This window comes from Temnothorax curvispinosus, unplaced genomic scaffold (assembly GCF_003070985.1).
Source record: "Temnothorax curvispinosus isolate PA1 unplaced genomic scaffold, ASM307098v1 QBEX01015150.1, whole genome shotgun sequence".
Lineage (NCBI taxonomy): Eukaryota > Metazoa > Arthropoda > Insecta > Hymenoptera > Formicidae > Temnothorax > Temnothorax curvispinosus.
Window position 1 is genome coordinate 161,069 of NW_020224930.1, and position 21,804 is coordinate 182,872.

Consider the following 21,804-nt stretch of genomic DNA (forward strand, 5'->3'; position numbering starts at 1 on the left):
TGATATAAAATAACGTATAAATAAAATAATTACGAAACAGTTACCATATACACTATGCCACAAATACTCGTATGTGAGTGTACTAATAAACTTTAAAGACGCCATTAAATTTATTGATAAAATATCTCGAAAATGATTGATCATCTGCACTCAAATAAGAGTATTGTTTGAGGAAACTTTCTTTGTAATCCTGCCAAGTTTTAAATCAACGCAGTCGAGTTCTGAGCCTTTCCTTGTCAATGGTATTCAATTTCCTGCTACCTCTACCCTGCTATACTCAACTTTCATCAAATGCGTTTTACATCGTACAATTTTTCTTTGCACCCGCTAATACTACACACGTACCTATGGCCGATGATGTATGCTCACACTGTATAACGTCCGCCCGAGCAAAGCTTCATCGCTGAATTTCGATATGGTCTATACTTCGTGTAAATAACGCAAAAGCAACGTATATTTGCAACTCTGACAGCCTTTGGGCGCTCGACACGAGATCGACATCCTTAAATTTCCTTGCTCACGATAATGCCGCACGGTTGGACCACGCCGATGTTGGGCAATCTCGGCCTTCTGGACGTGGATTTGCTCTCGTCCTTTTTGAGCAGCTCCTCTATCGAGTAGGGATTCTTCTTCTTCTGCGGCTGCGGCGGCTGATTCTCCACCGCCGCTCCCTCATTCGTCGTCATCGTCGTACTTGGACTCGTGTTCTTCGTTTCGCGGATCCTGTGCGACGTTGGAGGATCCCGCTTCGACGTCTCGACGATCGATATCGGGCTCTCGCGCGGATTGTCCGAGTTCATGGCGTGCGAATTGGGCGTACCGTGCCTGACGAACGCGCTCCGATCGCTGCCGATTTTCTGGCTAAGCTCCAGGATAATCGGCGTGCTCCGAAAGGACTTATAGTGGTCTTGTGATTCGACCAAGTTCTCATCCAGGTCGCTCTTGTCCAGCGAATCGTCGCTGCCGGCCGTCGAGCTCGAACTCGACTTCAGCTCCAGCTGACTTTGCGCGCCGTTTTGCTCTGACAAACGTTCGGCATCTAAAGGTCTGTGAAAACGAAATTATAAACGTGTTTGATCACACGGGAATACGTCTATATAATCAATTATTTGTTAAATCAATTCTGTCGCGGTGAACTTACGCGAAGGATTGCATTCCATGCTGCAAGTGCAAGGTCGTCGCTTGATAGAGGGACGAGTAGAAGCTCTGATTCCACGACGGTGTGCCGGTATTGCCGGTGTTCGTAGAAATGTGCAACGGTCCTAGAGCGCCCGGGTAGAACAGCTGATAATCCGTTCTCATGAGTGTATCTACGAGAAAATAATTGCAACTGTTATTGCTACAATTTTCACGTTGTTTCGCAGTCATTAAAAGAAATCTCTCTCTCCATAAATACAGATATTCGGAATTACATTTCATCAAAAACTACGCAGGCACGTGTTGTACTATATTTATTGTATAGTATACGCTGTCCGTATACGTTATGTTGTCCATTATTTTTTATTTGTCGTGAAAAATAAGCCATGTAATATAGGATTCATATTCCGCAGGGGGAATTGATTCGCGCAATTCCTTGGGCCTAACGAACCCACGGATTGACCCGAGTTCACAACACCGCGGACACTCACATACAGGTACACATTACATACACGCACAATTATACTTTTCCTTCCGTTTTCCTTGGCCATTGTAAGCCATCTTTGAGAAGAATCACTTTTACCCGAGTTTGGATTAACTATTTTCGACTAGCCGTTCGACTAGCCGTTAATTGATCCCATTGGGATTAGGTGCTATACAATTTAAGAAGAAGAAGAATATGATTCATAATCTTTGTTAGTCGTCGAATCTATCAGATATTTTTACTTTAATTTCTATTCGTTTAATTATCTAGTTTTTGCCTATATTGTTTGAGTATATTATTAAGAAATTGATCTTAGTAGTAGATATTAATTCCTCCTATTTATTACGATATTCGCGTTACCTCAAAGTAATATATTTTAATTCGGCACAAAAAGCTCCTTAATTCTTAGATATTATTTAGAAAGAGAACTGTCACTCGTAAGTGAAATGATTTGAGAGAAGGATGAAGACGAAAAGAGCCCGGACGCTCGTTTCGCAATTAGCTGCTCAAAGCCGGTAAATTGAGCACCGCTTCCAGCATCCAGCGATACAAATTGCGAGGCAAATTTTCCGTTTCGACAGCACGGGGTTGCGTGTCTGTTGCCCTGCCTGGGTCTGCGTGGCTTTTGCTGACGAGTCAATCACGGCAACGGGGTATCTCGAAAAGATCTGCCCTTTCCCACCCTCCCTTCCGCTTGTCACGATCATTCTTGCTATTCTTCTCCTTCGGCGCGCTCGCCGTCGCCATTTTCGGACATTTATCGTCTTTCTTCTGGAAATAACCGCAAAAAAAAAGATCCGCGATTCCACGCTAGGGACAGGTGTTTAAAGCGTTATTAGTCTGTAATGGTGCACTCGCAGCAACGCAGCTTCGGTCTACACATAATAACTCACGAAGCTTTGCAACGAAAATATGCACCCGCGCGTCTCTCGCTTCAACTATCGTCCATCTTCTTCGGTTTAGTATTCGACAAATCCGTACATTAACTGTCCGATAACGACAACGAACAATCGTCTCGAGTCCTTTTAGTATCGTCGCTAATTTTTTACCTCTGGTTCCAGCGTTCGACGGAATTTGTGACGTATATCCGCCAGATGCGCCGTTCTCGATGGCAGGGATATCAGTATGAAGCCCGCCACCTCGAAGAATACGATTGACCGACGATACGGAAGGTAAGCTTTGGGGATCGCAAGCTCCCTGTCGCGCGAGCTGCTCGCGGATCTCCCAGGCGAACATGGTCGGCTGTTCCTGCTTCATCCGTAAAATCTTTTTTACCACTGTCGGCGTGGCTACTTGCTGCAACATATACAGTATATAAATTAAATATATTTCAATAAATGTACAGAGATAGATGCGTGTCTCATATATTATATGTATATCTCGCTTTTCATTCTTTAATCAATTTGGAATCATTTTTTCTTTAACGAAATTATCGAGAAAAATCATTATTTGTCGCAACTTTTAAATACTTAACATTAATATATTTTTGTAATTAAATTAACAATTTTTTCAAGTTTTAAGATAAAAAACTTTCAATTTTGAACATTTGTGTCCACCGTCCGTAAGGATGTTTATCGCTGCCAGGATGCCGTTGTTAATCATTCCGTCTTTTCTTTTAAAGCCGAATCGCGCGCGTTATCTCATCGACAAATTAACACGAACGCGGTCACACCGTCGTCGTAGCGAGTCGCACACGCATATGTCGTTCACAGGTGAAGAGCACGGACGGGGTCGTCAATCAGATAGCGAGGAGAGCCCGTCCGGTACGGTGGGCGAAGGCACTACCCACTTTATTTCGGTTTAGCCCCCGTTCGCCAAAGAAACGGGTTGTCCGGTCGGTTGGTACCGTCCACCGGTGCCGTTGCCTGCCACGAGGCCCACCATCGGTTTCGCTTATACTCCAAAAGAAAGGGGGGCCCCAGTGGTGCTCAATCTGGCCGCGCGGCTAATTTGACTTGCTAATGAACGGTAATGGCACGCGGATAATTTTATGCTAACGCGATGGAAATGTTATTCCGGGCCGTACAGATTTCGAGATCGCCGATCTCTTTGGGGGGGCGATGGGCAGGCGCGAGCGAGACGTATCGAGATCTCGCTCGGGGAAAAGATGATCATCTTCACGGGTGCACGTTCCATGCCCGCGCGGGGGTTCGTATACGCGTTACATATCGTACGTGTATACATATCGCCGAGCGGAACGGTATTACCGAACCTGTCGATTACCCGGCACCGATCTCATTCCGCGAGAAGATCGATGCCTCGGCGTTCCGCGCGTCGGTAGTCTGTGCCCGGCCACGTGGGCCCCGATACGATCTCTCTCGACAAATTGTTTCGAAGAGGAGCAGAATAAATATCCGCGGTGCACCGGACAACGATCGATATGATCGGCATAAAGACAAACGGTCGGGCGTCGATCGATGTGCTCGGTATACGGCTGCAAAGAATTATATAGGCCTCGAATAACAGGGTCGCCGTAAATTCTCGCGTGATTGCTCAGCCTAATCGATTTCTTCTCTCAAAGAAAAATGCCTCATTCGTAAGCCATTGGAAATAAGTTTTCGTCGCGGGCAAGTCGAACTCGAAGACTAATCAACGGTAGAAAGCATATCCTTCTCTTATTTCGATTTTGGATAGCAACGACCAGTTGAGATCACGAAAATCGTTAAGGAGTTAATACGAAGTGTACAAGATGTCATTATCCGAAATCCTCGCAGGTGAAAGCACCACTGGCGGGAACGTTTAGGGCTTTAGGGGCTAGTGCCTCGGGGGTAGCAAAGAGAGTCGGAGAGGGCCGCCTAATAGTTTGAGGGGGTTTAGGACAAGCATCGCGTGCTCCCGGGAGCATCTCAGATTCTAATCTGACACTTCCGTCGTCGTCGTTGCCACAATTACCCCTGCTCCGACAATATATACGGTGCGTCCTAATGCGGACCCTCCGCGTCACCGTCCGGGCACATCGAAGCGCGGACACGCACGTGAGCATGCGTTGTACATGTTCATGTACGTGTGCGTTTATGTGTGTGTGTGTGTGTGTGAGACTACCGTCGGAGGAAATTGGCTGGGCAGAATGGACATCTGGCACTAAACGTTAGATAACCCGCATATACCGGGCCGTGTATATACGAACAGGTTCACCAACTCGGTAATTATCGCGCGTAAGTTGCGCGCCCCGCTACATGCGCCCCGAATGCCCCGAGTGCTCGTGAATGATAAGGGCGACGACGACCGTCGACACCTTCCGCCCCATTTTTTTTCTCATGCCACCTGGACGCGCCGGTGGCGTCGGAAATGAGAGACGATTGATTTGTCGTTAGGAAAGTGAAGTAAAATGGCACAATAGATGAAAACAGCGAGTCTAAGAAGATCGATTAACCCGAAATACGTACATTAAGTTTGTATAAAAGATTTATTTTTTATAGTTTGTATTCTGTAAAGTTAGAAAACTAAAATTCTTCGAAAGAAAGGGATTAGAACTTTCTCTCTGAATGAAAAAAAAAGTACATGAATCCGACCATTTTACTAAAACATTTTACTTTATTTAATAAATATGATATACCTTTGACATTAACCAATATGTACGTACATATATACGTGTATTATATACGTGATATTTGTCTATTCACAGTTTCTAAAGCAAATCTTTCAAGCGCGATCGATTGGGAAGTCTCATTTAAAGCGCAACTCCGCGTCGTGGGAATAAAGCACGATTTGTTCCTATTTGTCGCGGTGTTTTCAAGCGCTGTTAAATCATGCATCGAGAAAATAAATACACGTCCATGCGCGTATTTCCGCCGAGACCGCGAGCGAGATCTTAATTGCCAGATAAATAGGGAAAATCGTCCGATCGCCGAGCGTGAACTGTACGCCGAGAAAATGAATGTCCCGCTGGTCGAAGCCGTGACAATAATCATTCCCAGGTGCGAGTGGTATTCCCTTAACGGTTTCGAGAAACCCGCGAGATCGTTATCGAATCCGGGGGTAAAGAGGGTTAAAGCGTCACGACGGGGGTACTCTGTCGCGGTGTTATATGTCCAGTTTGTTATATGAGGGAGAGAAAGCTTTTTGGATTCGTTGCGCGTATGTACGGGGCGGATTGCGGCGATTTTTTCCTTGACGTTCCACTTTATTATCCGCGGCTTCGACGCGATCTGTGCATTTTTCATGAGACAATTTTCTCTGTCGTGCCGCCGCCCTATTATCCGACACGTATCACGTTGACGCGCACGCGTGCGTATGACAGGAGAGAGAAAGAGAGAGAGAGAGAGAGTGAGGATAACGGAGAAAGTACGTGGACGAAAATGTTACGTACCGCGCTCGAGAACACGTGTAGATTCGCCGATAGCCGGTCGATTAATTTCGCGAGATCGCACGCTAATAAATTGCACCGCACGATGCAACGACGCGCGAGACGGAGAGACTGAATCGCGCGCCGTTGGAAATTAATCTGTCCAAGAGCGCGCATTTAATTAAACACGGCTATTGAGTCTTAGGTCTTACTGCAAATATGCGTAGTCGCCCGAGGGGAGTGCTCTGGTATAAAACACCTGAGAGAGCGCGCGCAGTTTACACCAAATTCGCGCCCGGGAAGATCATCTGTGACCGAAGGGCAATATCGTGGGATACCGCGTCGAGGAGGGCGCGGAAAGTCGTAATAACAGACTTAAAATTGAGAGCAACGTTATCTCTCGACAGAGCGCACCGTTCATCTTTCGTTACTCAGCAGGAAAATCGGAACGTTCTCCTTCGATGGAAATCGACGTGTGGGGAGGTACCGGTGTGGGGGGGATGCGGTTAAATGCCGGTTCTCGAGGGGCCCGACGAGTTAATACTGCCAGGCAATCAAAGGATTTACCTAGTAGCCATTATTTAATTATCGGCGTAATTTTAAATCGCTGTAAAAGCCACTTACAGACAGGGATAGTGACGAGCCGCCGAGTCGGCTTATTATCTAACGATCTCCTCGAGAGAGGAGATCTTTTGTGCGTATGACGGTGGGCGGGCAAAGATAAGTTGCGCGTGCAAGGCGAGCGACTTGATCGACTTGATCCTTCATACACTTGCTTCTCAGGGGGGCTCGTACGTCTTCCTAATTTCTCCCCCAAATTACACGAGGTTGCCGTTTACTTGTCGCAAAGAGGAGAAGAAAAAGCGAAGAATTCAGTCAGCCGATCGCGTAGATCGCGGTTAAAATAAAAAGGACTTCAGGACTAAGCCGTATTAAGCGCGCAACCATTATTTCGCCACGGGACTATTTTGACATACGTGAAATAAAACGAACGCCGGTAATGGCGGATGATGACTATCGTTTACATGCGCGCGTAATCGGGCCCCCTTCCCCGTGCTCCATCCGGAATTTAAATGTCCTCTTCAGGATTCTAAGGGCCACCTCTTCTCTCTCTCTCTCTCTCTCTCTCTCTCTCTCTCTCTTTCTTCCTCTCCCTCTGTTCTGTTCCGTTCTCTTTCATCGGCGTACCAAACTCCAACTCGCGACTTGAGAAAGGTCGATGCACGCCAACGCGACGTTATTAAAATAAATTCATTAAGCACAGAGTAACAGTCCGCGGTTGGCGCATCATAAGAAATTCCCAGTACATATACGCACCGTGCAATTATATTGTCATTAGCGGCGTGTGTGCGCGATACCGCGAGCGTCCGCCGTTGGCAGCTTCGCGATGCGCGCCCGGGGGGCGAAATAACGTTCCCGAGCGACATGAGTACGCCATGATGTGATAAAAAACCTGTGACTTGACGTTAAATTTCACGACGAGCGTGATTACGAACGAACGATAGAAACGTGTCCCACGATTTCGCGAGATCGATCTTGATTGCGAGGCGAAGTTTCCTTCCGCGACGTCGCGACGAGAGAAGACGGCGGTTCCTCTTCAACATCGAGGTATCTATCGATTAATTTACGGAGCCGGGAAGTCGCTCGAATGTTATGCAGGAGAACCATGTAAAACCATTAAATCATGAAAATGCTGATACTCGCACTGCAAGGTGTTTGGATAATTGCATGCACGGTCAAAACGCAGCCCTTACTTAAAATCACATCAGGAATGCCTTGACCGTGTATACGCGCAGAGGGAGAACTGACTCTCATCAGAGCCACCGCCCGCTAACGCACGCTGATGCGCGATCGCTCGTTTTCACGTGTTTTTGCAAAGCCACCGACATTAATCTTTTCCTGAGAGTCGCACTCTTACCGCGCATTTTATGCCCAACGTCCGACCTTTATTCTCAAATAACTTTCTGATATTGACATTTAATTAATTTTTTTTTTTTTTTCAAAGAAAAATCTACAAGTTCATTAAACAATGTGCAATTCGAATTTCTAAATTCATTTTTAAATACTCTGTAAATATTAAGTTACTTTAGTAATAAGTCACCGAAAAATTGTGTGTTGAGATATTTCATACTTTATTCTAATATATTTTTACATGAAATATGAAATATTCTTAGTTTTACACATTTGTGCATTATAATAACAATGAGATGTGTCGATAATCGAGATAAAAAAAACTGTACAATTGTAATTAAGAAAGAGTCCAATTGCACATTGTAACGTATAGATACCTCTCTAAAAATCGCGAGCTTCGATCAGAGGTTGATCTTACCTTCGTCTTGCTTCCGCCGATGCTGCCGGGTCGGATACTTCCCGTCTCGTAGAATCTCGTGAGTATCTTGGAGACGCAGCCGTGGGACACGAGTAGCTGTCGAGAAATATCGCACGGTCTGACTCCGACCATGGCGAGCTGCACGATTCTCTGGCGCACGCAGTCCGGCAACGGCCTGCCGTTCACAAAGACGCCGCCTAATTGATTCACCCCGGCTTGTCCTGGAAGAGTATAGTCAGTCAGTCAGTCGCGTTATTGTGTTAATAGGGCGACATAACGATTGGCGCGATAAGTCGGCCCAAAGTCGGCCGGGAGGCGATTCGAGATTTCGCGTCGATATAGAACGGCAAAAGGTGTTTATCGATTCAGAGGAGGACAGTCGGAAATCTGCTAATAATGCGCTCGCGGTCGTCCGAGAAGGTCGGCAGGTGCATTCTCTGACGGTGCGGTTCTGCCTCTGGTCCTCTAATGACATTGTTACGACGAATATCACGGAAAGAACGTTCCCTCCCCTGCCTTTCCGTCCGGGGCAAAGACGTGTCATTATTTTCAGTAATATTAGGAAGATCGTGTGTGTGTAGCGTTCACAGCGAAATCCCGACATCTGTACTCTTCGGAGGTCGTTTGCAATTAACATAGAATCAAGTAACTATACTTCGTTGATATTATGCAACAAAGATATATCAAATGTTCGTGTACTAACCGCTATTATTTCGGCACTTGCAAAAGACTTCCATGAAATACTAAATTTATTTCGTGTAAAGAGACGCCATAAATTGGTTCCTGTTTATGCGCAATTGTTATTTCGTTCCTCTCGCCAAAGTTCACTTAAAACTTCCACAAATTCCAAATATGTAATTAGATACTTTATTATGAAACAACTTTCAGTAAAATTCGACGATTTTAAAATTTCACATGTTAAATCGGGTGTAATAAAAATTAACATAATTCGAAGATTCAGGAGTTTAGACCCATCGACGAAGCCTAAAAAAGTTAATTAATTGGGATGAAACGTTAAGACGAGGCCGAGTGGTCGTTTTAGAAACCATTTCGTATTTTTTTTTCCTCTTAATATTCAAATTCATAAAAACGTGTAATCGCGTAATTTTCATATTCAGCAGCGCGTGAATATGAAACCCACAATGTGTTGCTGACTTAAATCACGTCGGACGACAAGTTATTTACGCATTGCATGCGCGACACGTCGCATAACCGACGCAGCACTTGTCGAAAATTTTATAAAACCGATATTATTCCCCCGCAGTGGTGTCGTAAAACCGTAATGACCGGCTCGTCGCGCGCGAATAAAAACGCCAATTGATCATCGATTTTATGTCCCGCCGTCGAAAATGAGCGCTTAAACGATCCGCGGCCCGGCGCGCGCATTAAGGCGTCGAATAAAATCTGAGTTATATACGGTAGGTTCCGTTTGTCTTCTCGTTACACGAAACGTTGCACGTCGGCTAGAAGAAGTTCGGATAGACCGTGGAACGAGCTCACACCATTGTATCGAAGCCGCATCTCATAAATCTTCGATCGGCTTATTCGACACACGTGAAAAATTCTTAATTTTCGGATCGTAGTTTTCGACGACGATCAGTTAACGGTATAATTACACGCGGCTCGGAATTCACATGGGAATCTCTGTCGCTTAATATTCAGTTTGCTGTTTCCAAGTTGAGATTTCTAGTCTTAAGTCTGCACCGACAACTTTCGGCAGCGTGAAATCCGGATCCGAAGAAAAAACTCTCGCGTGTCTTAATTAATGTGTCGTTATGCCAAAGAATAACATGAAAGACACATGATACATTTTCGTAATTACAATCAGATTTTAATAACATAACGCTCTGTCACGTTGCAAGTTAGAAATCTTTACAATCGTAATGATGTTGTAATATAGCCGAGGGCAAAGTAGGGAGAGGTTTAAGGATGCGAGCAATCTGGCCCGGTTGCGGTTCTGCACGGATGCACTGTGGAGGTAATCATCGACCAGGTATATAAATTTAACGAATAATAACTTGCCGGGTAATGGGAATAATCGCTTTTATTCGTCGGCGCGATTATTATCGACGTAACTAGAGCCGAAAGAGAACGAGAGAGAAAGAGGAGGCCGCACAGAAGCGGCGTTGCTAACGATCCGTTCTCTCCCTCGTGAAAGAAAATATAAAAGGGCGAAAGAGACCAAAAGCATAAATGCCATGGACGACTTATATAAATCGAGCCACGCGCCTTCACGTAGACACCGTCCGGATGCACGGACGAGCCGCGCGTACCAGGACGATCGCTAATTATTATCCGCGCCGACTAATTATGTCATTACCACGATCACTGACGCCGACAGACCTCCGAACCAGCTTGGAGAAATAACGAGCGGCCGCGTATTCGAGACGCCAAAGAAAAGATTTTCGTCAATCTCTTTTCCACCGGCATTACTCTCGGATTCCTCGAATCTGAGCTTTATTTGGCGTTTTACGGGCTAATTGACGGACGATCGCGATCACTCCCGTGACTCGTACTTCCCCGAAGGAGCCTCCGCGCTCTGGGAAGCAAATGATCAGGGCGATTATACTCGTGATGCCGAGTTTTTTTTTACATGCCCCCGAGATTTTATATCTCGTGGGATAATTCCTAATAATTTTACTTCCTAATAGTTTACGTGTACATGTATATGCGCGACTTTTAAATTGGGAGATAAGAATCGTTTTCCAATTAATGCGCCCATTAGCTGTTTATTTCGTGTAAGCGCGATTCGCGAAAGAGTCATTATGTGTCCCGGGGCCGAAATTACGAAACGCTTCTACAATTTCATGACGTTCTCGCGAGAGCGGGAGCGGACGTGACGGTCGCGCAGCAGCGAGCCCGCACGAAGTGGGAATTGCTGATAATGACCACCGGTCGAAGGCGTGACGGATTGTCCTTATTGGATAATTTAAGGGTCTTTCGATTGGTGACAGGGACACACAGCCGGTAAGACTCATTTTCGGAGAAATTACTTTTCGGCGAAATTACTTCCGGGGAATGCGTGTCTCGCGTGCTCGCACGTACCTTATTCATTAATGGCTGTACTGAACCTTCAAATACGCGATACCTAACAGAGCATTTTTTCATCAATAAATAAATAAAGACCGGATCTTGGCATTGAACAAAATCCTTCAACTTCGAGCTTGTACCGGTAAATTAATGTTTGCTCAACCATTTTTGTATAATTGATTAATTATCTTAATTATCTGTCTCTTAATGCGTCCTTCATTCGTTCTGCCGGGCACACCAATCTGTGACGCGATTGCACCACGAAAATTATACACGCTACGCATTTCGGACAACGGGAGAGACGGACGGGCGACGCGTAAGCGACGGACACAGCGGGCCAAATTATTATTACGGCAAAAAACTGACCGAAATGGCGTCTTTATCTAACTGCAAATCTGCCGGTGGATCCGCGAAATAATGGAACCGCGCGTTAACGGCGCGGTTCTGGCCACGTTGCATCATAAACAGCACGGAACCGCTCGTTTACGTGAGACAAAAAGTGCACGCACGGAAATCGGAATACCGGAAACGCCCGATCTGCAGAGGGGCCAAGGCGTAGAGGCGAACGGGATAGAATTGGTAAAAAACCGCTCGGAAATATAGGCTGCTACGCGGACGTAATCGCAAAATAACTGTTATCTCTGATAACGGCACGGGATGTTAATAAACATGCGTTTGCAATAATTAAAGGCGATAAACCGCGCGCTTCTCGGGTCGGATGTGCAGACGATCTGGTTTATTAAATAGATAATAGATGCTATACGCTGTACATTAAATGCGCAGCTTTTTCAGCGTGATGAGTACTTTACGTGCACTTTCCGTCCGCGGAATAATCTTTTTTTTTTAAATTGCCTTATTCTCCTTTCAATTGTTGCCAGGAAAGTAATAGTTTATTTAAATCGGCAAACGTTTATAAATATATATCTTTTATAGTTTCAGATACTGAATTTAAATTTTTTAAGAATATTCAGTGTTGCAATGCAAAATATATTTGTGATATTCGTTTTTTCCAAAGTTTTGCCAATTTATCGGACGCGATCTTGATTGAATTTCTAGTCGATACTATGGAGATTTCACTGTTTTAGACCAAAAAGATTTTATTAAATAATTATTATTATTTATTAATTAAAGCTTTAAGAATTTATATACATAATTATCCTTATAAATTTCTCGTAAAAGCATTTAATTTTTTTACCATATTAATGCGTTTTAACCTTGACCACTTTTTGATACATTACCGACTAAATGCACATAGCTCATCAAGCCAATTACGAAGCTAATTACGAAGAAATAAAATGTAGTAATGTATAAAATTTCTTGTTATCTAATCGTGCACGCTATTTTTATCACAATTAGATTATTTTACGTAATTGATTTTCAAGAAAAAAATTAACGTTACATATATTATTGCATTAATATATTATTGCTTTAAAAATGACAAAATTAAGAATTACATTCATATCACGGTTTCTTTTTTCTTTCTCTTTTCTATTTTTGTTATTTGGAAAAAATTTTATAGAACTTTTAGAGTGTTAAATTGATCAATTTCCAGGATAACTATATTAGAGATATATATTAGAGATTACAATTTTATAGGATATCAATATTTTTAATCTCCTTTTATATTCCAGCCTATATTTTCTCAACAGAGTGCAAATTGTCAAATTACGAGCACAAGGTTCTTCGGCGAGCGCATAAAAAGGGATATCTCTCAAAATATAATACTGGCTTAGCTTAGAATTAGCCGGCTAATGCGATCGCCAACAACGATCGCTATCGCGCTGGCCATTTAGGCCTTAACCAAACTCTACACCTGCCCTACCTGTAATCACGATCCGCACCCATGCTAACAGATTTTTTTCTCTCTGTTGAGAGAGCGAGCACGTCTCGTACCGGGAATCGCGATTTGCCGATTCGGAATCGATGCCGAATCGGTCACCGTTCAACTCGCTCGCGATATCGGCCCCGTCATCATCTATTTTAAAAGAACACATGCGAGAGATAGCCTTAAATGGAAGTGTATCAAGATGGTTAACAGCGGCTGTTATTAAGCGTTTATCGCTTCAATGATTATCCGCGACTTGGATGTTGCTGATAATTAAGAAATAACATATGTAGCATGCGAGCTCGCTGATAATTAAAAGGTAACATTGAATCTGGGAAGTGCGCATTATGAATCTTGATAACATCATTCAATATAGCCTCTATAATCTTGTAAATAATTTTTTGATATAGTAGCGCATTTCAAAATTGCCCGCATAATGTTTCGCCATAATTTATATGTGGCAAAGTCGTTATACACATCGAAAGTCTTCTACGATCTCGCTGCATTTCGTTGATGCGAAGTGATCCAAGAAAGTTTCTAAAGAGAGGCATCAAGCAAATCGTTCGGTTGACAAGATTTTGCATTGGCAAAATTAATATCCCAATTCATGGAAGGCCGCGACAACCGAAACGGAGAATACTTTCTCTAATTTCGAAGATTTCGCACCGCGGTGCCTCGCCGGAAGAGCGAGAGATTGATCGCTCGAGCGGGATCCAGGCAGGATTCTTTACCACGAGCATCAGGCATCAGCGTAGCGAGGAGGGAAACAGAGAGGAGAGACGGTAGATTATAATTATACTCGTTTAATAATAGGCCTATAGATGTCGGCGTTCGATCCACGGTATAAAATTCTTCGTTAATTACTGTCAAACTGCCTTTCAAAGCGTAATTTAGCCTTGAGGCAGCCAGGAGAGAAGGGGAGACTCTCTTCTGGTATAGAAGAAGAGGAGGAAGGTAGAAATTTTTATTTTCACGACCGATCGCGACCTGTGATCTCGCCGACGCGACGGTAGCTGACCCCGTCCCGGGGAAACCATAACGACGTGTTACATTCTTTCTCACATAAGTCAGGAAGCGAAGCCGACCGAAACACCCGGTGAGATTGGCTATTTAGCAAACTAGCTGCTGTTTGCGACGAGCCGACGCGACGCGACGTCTTTTTCGGCTATGAATTAGCATACGCTATGCGTACACTTATAGTGAAATGATTTAACGATTTAATCCTTTAGCCATTACTTTCTCAAAATTCCTGACAAAACCGAAATGCACTACAATTAGTATTGTCTAACAATAAGTCTATCTATTATTAATATTAGAGAGTGATATCATCAACGAGATTGATGAGAAACTTGATTATTTATTGAACTCTGCTTGATTTCACAATTCCAATTAGATACGTATTCCATAATTCGTAATTTTAATTTTAATGATGAATTCTTTAATTAATATAAACTCGATTTTTTTAGCGAAAATATCACGATATCAATAATTTGCGAGTAATAAGCGGTTGCAGAACAAGAACGAATTATATTCTTCAGAAGTAGAGTTTTTTTGCGATGTAGAAAATTGGAATAAATTGCGATCTCCCTCGACATTTTCGCCAAGAAAAGATCGACTCCAAATTGGTCAGGAAACATTCTTAAATATTAGAGGATGAAAATTAAACCAATATCTTAAATAACATTTTGTTATTTTCAGCTACCATGTGTCAAAATTTATTATTTTAACACAAAACAATATTTTAACTTCATTGGTTTAGTTAAATTAATGACGTATTGAGAAGCAGTGACGACTTATAAGAATGGTTAAAAATGACTCAAATTGAGTATAATCTGACACTACAAATTCAACAGCCGTAGAAACTAAAATCGCGAGTTCTGGGACATCCTGCGACCGGGATACGCACGTGTTCCAATCGAAGGAAGAAATGAAATTTGAAGTCTGAAGAAATCTGAGAGGAGCAAATATCTTACTCACCAGTGTGCGGCATGGCGACGAGCGATCAGCGTGCCGTATCTGAAACAGAACAAGTACGCGGTCTTTAAAACTTAACAGCAAACTGCAAGTTGTACGGTGTGTATAACGCGAAACGTAGTGCGCATCGCCGTAGATCCTTCGTGAGTGGCGTATCGCGAGCACCATTGCGCGCCGTGTGTGCGTGTTCTTCGCCGCGCGCGACGTATTATATAGAGTATATAGCGGGAGTATAGCCTTCGCCGTTAATGAATTTAAATGTATTCAAAGGGCGCGCTTGACGCTTGACATGGCAACCCTTAAATATGCAACCGTACCGATAAGGCAAAGCGCGGCAAAATATTGCCGCCGGTAGCCGCAAACCGTGACTCTCATTCCCGAACAGAAGATCGCGGCGAGATCGCGGCAGCGGCGGTGCTGGGGCCGCTCACCGAGCGCCGACAACTTCATTTTCATATTTCAGTTTTTACACTAATTGCATAAATTACCGCGACGCGCACGAAATTCCTGGATCGTCATCCGGTGGACGGGATTCGCATCTCTTTTCATATTGTTACTCGTCAGCCTCGATCCCTTCGACATTTCCACGTCTAACATCATAAGAGCAGATCGGCGCCTGACGGCGCGGCGCAAGAAATCCCGATTTGAGAACTCGCGCCGGGACAGAAGAAGGAGCGAGCGGAAAACTACGTGGAATGCGTGCGTAGCGTGGCGGGTGGCGTGTACTTTGTGATGCAAATTAATGCACGATTACCGAAGCACCCCTCGCCCGCCCTTGCGCGGTCACCGGCGACTCCTTACCCTCCATAGTTACCCTTGCTGCTCTTCGCGCAGGTGTGCGTACATGTGTGTATGTGTGTGGCACAGCGAGGACGTGTTTCAAGGTATATATACGTGTAATAAGTACGATCCGCCTCCACCCCCGTGACTCGATGCTTACCCCGGCATTAAGCCTGGTTACACGCTCGTCCCCTCCCTCCCATCGCAGGTTCTAATCTGATGTAACTATTACATACGTTACGCGGTATCCATATAGTCGAAATGGCTATGCCCTGCACGGAGTCTTGATGAAAACTCATTTCTTCATGCCCAACCATCATCCTAGCCGGCGCGGCGTGTCCTCGTAGCGATATTCTCTACTTTCCAGCCTGTAACCGCTAATTTATATCTTCGATCGGGAAAGAACGCCGTTCTTTCTTCGTGCCTAAAAGACGTGCCCGGCAAAATAATTTCTAATCGCCCTCCCGTCTCTCTCATCAATTCTCTCCGTATATATATATTTTTCTCCGTAAACGTAAAACGAGTCCGTAAAGATCCGGCGTATCCGGCCACGCGAAGCGACGAGTCTTCGGCCTCGGCGAAAAAAGCGGATTGCACGTGTGTCGCAGCTCGAAGGGCTACTAAATTCCATCGCGCAGCGATTTCAAGGTGTCAAGTTTTACTCGTTAAAGGTATACGGTCTATGATCGCGCGTTGTCGGCTCGATTCCCGACGACGACGACGAAGACGACGACAACGAGCGGCGAAGAATGCATGAGCTTTTTGCCACGGGACGGGATTACTTTCGGCCCGACGGCGACGCTCGCCGGGCAATCTCGTTGGTTCGCGTCCCCGCGGGGATGAAGCTTCCCGTAATGAGGATTGAGCGATTATTATAAATCAAACGAACCGGAGGCCACGGTGAGCCGGAGCATCGCGTTTCTCGCGTGCCACGTGTTTTGCCGATGTTACTCTCGCGAACACGTGTTCCGCCCTCTTACCTTCTTCCCTTTTTCCCTTTCTTTCTCCGTTTGCTCTCCTCGCCACCGTAAACGCATGCAAATGTTGCGAATGCGCGTTGCATTCTCGACGCGCGCAATTATTATTCTCGCATTAATCTCATGAAATAAAATAAAAATTTAGATTTGTAGAAATAAGATAGTCTCTACGCTTCGTCAATCATTTCTTAGATTCTTACTAGACTGTCATTATTATATTGTGAATGATTGAACATCAGATTTTCCCAGTGAACGATATATCAAATATATCTTTTCTAATTTTTTAGTCGTAATTATCAATAGAACAATTTTCTCCTTACAATTTTTTCTTTTATAACTAAAAAATCTACAGAAATCAGAGAGATTGTGTTACATGAGTATTAAAGAGGAAAATACAAACGTGTTACTCAAAGCTTAATACAAAAACTATAAAAACTCAATCAGTCATTCTCGATCGACTAGTAGATCTGAGATTTCCGGCGAGAACGAAGCGAGTATAGCTCGAGTCGATTTGAGAACCGCGGCAGCCGCGGTAAATCGCCGGTAAGGTCACGCTTTTACGTGTAAGCCCTAAGCGAAATCTAGTTTTTGTTTATTCATTAGGTTACCCGCGCTTTAAGTGGTACGTGAAGGAAGGCCTCGCCGCAGCAGCGACGTCGGGGGAACGAAACGGGCCGGGAGAAGCGCGGGGCGGGAGGGTGGACCGACCAACCGACGACCGACCGACCGCCGTATCACCGATACGCCACCAGCCATAAAAATCTGAATATATTAGGCCTACATGCGCACGACATCTCGCTCGGATCGTGAACACGTTACCCGCGATAATCTACGCTCGTTTCCAGCACACTTTGCACGTTTATGCGTATACCAGAGGCGACTACCGTGCGAGCGGGTTACCCTTTCGTCGTCACCTTCCCGGCGCTTCTTTCCTCGCCACCGATTTCGAACCGAATTATCCTGTATCAATTAGGAATTGTTTTGCTGGTCGCAATTTATCGCTGTGTTCTTCCCGAAAAAATAAAAAATTTACCACGTACAAGTAAAATCACGGAATGATCGTCGCGAAAGAAGTTAGGAAGTCGAGCTGCCTGTATTTCTTCAACAATCTTATTTAATAAATTATATATGCATAATCAGGAAGGTTGGGTTTTCGAGCATACGTGCGCTTTATCTACAACAATATTCAAGGTTAACATTGACGTACTGCACTTAAGCAACGTTCGTTTCATCTCTCGTAAATCGCGTCGATACGGAATCATCTTGTTCGTCGCATCGACGGCACGCTGACTCTGAAATTTAAGATTTTTCGAGCTTCCGAGCTGGCCGAACGGATAAGCTTTCGAGAGCGCGGTAAGAAAAATCGGCGAGAGAGAGAGGCGCGGGTGGAGGCGGACGAAGAGGGAGAAAGAGACCGAGGGGGAGGGCGGGTAATTAGAATAATTCGGGCCGCTGTGGTTCACGCCATCCGGACGAATTTGCATTTTAAATGAAGCGATGGCGTGCCAAGGGCCCCACCGTGCAGGCGGAGAGAGAGGAGGAGAGAGAAGGAGCGAGAGAGCGAACGAGAGAGCGGTAGAACTTTGTGCTTTATAAGGAACTTTAATATTTATCGCTTATATCCCGACCGAATAAGTATATGTATAAATCCGCCCTTTTCCTTCCTCGCGAGACCGCCGCCGCAGTCACGGGGTTCGCTCATGCTCATGTTCGAGCGCAGCCCCCGCGACTTCCTTCTCGGTTCTCTTCCGTCTCGCGGCCCCTTGGCGGTCCCACCGTGCCGTCCGTCGGATCATTATCGCGTAATTAGCGCCGCTGATTTTCGTGTCGCGTCATCGCACACACGCACGCACACGCCACGATGATTTCAGCTTTAATCTGTTCCGCGCGACACACCGCGAGGATCCCGTCGTCGGTTCCGTCGGGCGATAAGATCGTCGCGGGTTATTTTTTCCTCTTTTTGATATATTTTAAGCCCCAGGTACGAGATAATCTGTCGTTGCGCGTTCGAATGTATCGATAAGTGTCGGGTATTTCCGATGCGAGATACCAAGGGGAATGCGTCGCTGACACACGTGCGCCGCGCGAACGCGGAAATACCACCGCGATAATGTAATATATTTAGATCAGATTTTGTTATTGTCGGCGCTTCGATGAGAAATAATTTTTCCTTGCAGGAATATACCTTTTCTGTCAATACGCAATGACCAGTAACAAGACTAAAAATAATCGCGTGAAGCGCACCGACACATAACGAGATGTATATAGTTAAAGAAGAAAGAAGAGCGAAGGAGTTTAAAAAGAGAAGCAATAATCGAATGTCCGCTAGAATCATTAACCGCCGTTCGCCAACCACAGACTTCACGTCGACGACGTCCATCGCGGATGCAAACGTATATTACGGCGAGGGGTGAGTTTTTCTCGATAGGCAAATACACGGCGTATATCGACGTTTATGAAAGTCGACGTTGAGTTACCGTCGGGCGTTACGAGGTAACGCGATAGGTACCGAGCGAATAATGAGACGCGAGGCGGATCGGTCTAATTAGGGGGCAAGAAACCCGTCGGATAATTTATTTATCCAGCCGGGACGGCCACAATTACACGCGGAAACGTCCGTCACGGCGCGTTCCAGCGAGAGGAAAAGGAGAGCGCAGCCCCGTACGTACCTGTTGATTTTTTATGATATCAGTCCGTGTACTCCTTAGCTTCCGAGTGGCATTCGATCTCCTCGAGGACCTCCCTCGTAACCAGTTTCGAAGGTGTCCCACGTTTCCCGTTTTTCACCTCGGTCTTCCCCGATTCTTGTCGTTCTTGCCTCGATTCAATTCACCGACATTGCATGGCACGTACGACGTCGCGCCTCGAGTCCTGGCGAGACGTCGTCGTCCTGACGTGCGTCGCGCGTTTGCCACACGCAGGAAGTGACTCCGCTTTCACGGCAATGAGACGTAGATGCGACACGAAAGCCGGAAAGACGGATAGAAAAAGAAAGAGAGAAAGGGAGGGAAGGAGGGAGGGAGGGAGAGAAGTTGACTGTATAATGGTCACGTCAGATGACAGGAAGGTTTCTCTCAACAACCACCTTTCGCCGTGTGAACCGATGATCCGGTCTTTATCTCGGCGCTTCCTTCCGTGCGTCTCGTCCGTCCTCTATTTTTATTTCGCTCCGATAGCCACGCAAAGTACAATCGGCTTGTCCTTGATGAAATCGCGAGGTGGATGTTCTTCTTTTACTTGAAGAACGCACGCATTCCTTAGCTCCTTTAAAGGTCCGATCAATCATCAAGATCACGGCTCAACCATCCCGTCAGCAGGATTACACTCGTAACTGATCGCACTGCAGAAGCAACATCTCAACGTCGATTTTTATCAATCGATCTTCCTTCAGGCCAAACGTCTATCGCGGAGGAATCTTCTTAAACAATGTTCTCGCTGTTCCACTTCCACTTACAATTAGTTGAGCTCACTGGTAATCACGCGTTCAGCTTCCGACTCCTCGGGAAAAGCCGCCACCGTCGGAAGTCGCAGTCCCGTGGCCGCGATTCCTCGACTGTTTCCTCCTCTTCTCGGCAGGCCGGCGCTCATCACCTCGTACCCGTGGCGCAGAGCACGTGCAGTTACTCCTGGTAGCCGGCGGAGTGCCAGGTCTCCGCGCGACGCGAGGGCAAACTCGCGGTGGAGACCGCAAACTGCGGTCGGCCGCTCGGCGAACCCGCTCGAGGAGAAGAACGTGGAGCGTCGACGAGGCGGAGGCAGGAGGGAGAACGCGGCACAAGCACAGGTACCAACGAGCAGACCGTGGCAAGGGCGCGAGAGCGCAGCGAGAGATACACGCGCGCGCGCGAAAGAGATAGGGAGAAAAAGATAGGGAGAAAGATGGAACGCAAAGAGGAAGCGAGAGAGAAAGAGAGGCGGTCAGGACAAGATGATGTGGACCACGCGGAGGACACGGCGTGTCTGAAGTGGGCTCGGCCCGCAAACGGGGGTTACGGGCTTTGCTTTCGGTCAGGTCCCCCGTACCCTCTGCCACCGCCCGTGTCTACTCCTGGCTCGGTCGTACGCGTCGTGTGTGTACGCTGGAGCGAGAAAAAGAGAGAGAGAATGCACGAAAGCGAGAAACAGAGCGAGAGGAAGAGAATGAGAAGGGGGGGAGAGAAGGTGACGGTAGCGTGTCGTCGCGTGCTGGATGTTGTATCGGGCAGGCCCGCGTGGCCCGTGGCTCGTGGCCCGTGGCCCGGGTTGTGCCCACGGCGAAACGCGGCCCGTGGCCCCCGCCGGAAGACAGAGAGAAAGAGAGAGAGAGAAGGCCGCAAGATTGGAGGGGTTGACTCGGTCAAGGAGAGCAAGAGAGAGAGAAAGCCCGGGGGTGGGCGGGCAGAACGCGTTCTCCCTCGTACTACCACTTTGCCTTGCCTCCTCGTCGAAGCTCCTCCGAAGGGCTCCTACTCCTTCTTCCTTCTCGTGCCATCGCGTTCTCTCTTTCTCTCTCTTCCTCTCCGCTTTTCTCTCGCTCCCCCGCGCGCTCTTGTGCGCGCGCACGCACGCACGCTCGTGCGCGAGGGTAGTCGGGAGAGTCGCTCTTTCTCCCGGAGGTTGGTTCCGTGACGTCCCCCTCTGCCGCGTATCGTAGATGTAATTAAAGGGTTTCCACGCGGGGCCCGCCACGGCGCGGCGGCATATTTCGTAGGACCGCACGAGATCCTCGAACTATGGTCAAACGATAGCTTTTCGAAGAGTCGAAGAGAGTATCGATTACGCGTTAAAAACGTTCCCGCGAAAGAATTGACCGAGAGCACCTTTCCAGAATAATGTGTTCCGCACAGTGTATTTCTTTATTCCAGCACGCTCGCCGTCACTCGTTCCTCATTTCGAATCAGTCGCCCGTTTTGCATCGCTGTTATAAGCAATTCGCGCGAGCTTAGGAGCCTTTATGCGTGACAATTACGTCTTTACAACATGCCGCGTGTTATGTCGAAAGTT

The 21,804-nt window shown here is 46.1% G+C and overlaps 1 protein-coding gene across 1 annotated transcript; it reads right to left on the minus strand.

The window, feature by feature from the left end:
• Positions 1–10: 10 nt before the first annotated feature.
• LOC112465396 lies at positions 11–20,861 on the minus strand. Its single transcript, XM_025032926.1, has 6 exons — positions 19,491–20,861; positions 15,068–15,106; positions 8,236–8,456; positions 2,671–2,917; positions 1,142–1,310; positions 11–1,047 (listed from the first exon to the last, which is right to left on the minus strand). Exons 2-6 carry the CDS (start codon positions 15,078–15,080, stop codon positions 504–506), a joined length of 1,194 nt encoding a protein of 397 aa, XP_024888694.1. The 5' UTR covers positions 15,081–15,106; positions 19,491–20,861; the 3' UTR covers positions 11–503.
• Between the last annotated feature and the right edge of the window lie 943 nt (positions 20,862–21,804).

Excerpts from the sequence above, each read along its gene's own strand:
- LOC112465396 (XM_025032926.1), bottom strand. Across the intron at positions 1,311-2,670 it reads GTCGAACGCTGGAACCAGAG|ATACACTCATGAGAACGGAT; the intron begins GTAAAAAATTAG and ends ATTTTCTCGTAG. Across the intron at positions 1,048-1,141 it reads CATGGAATGCAATCCTTCGC|ACCTTTAGATGCCGAACGTT; the intron begins GTAAGTTCACCG and ends TCGTTTTCACAG.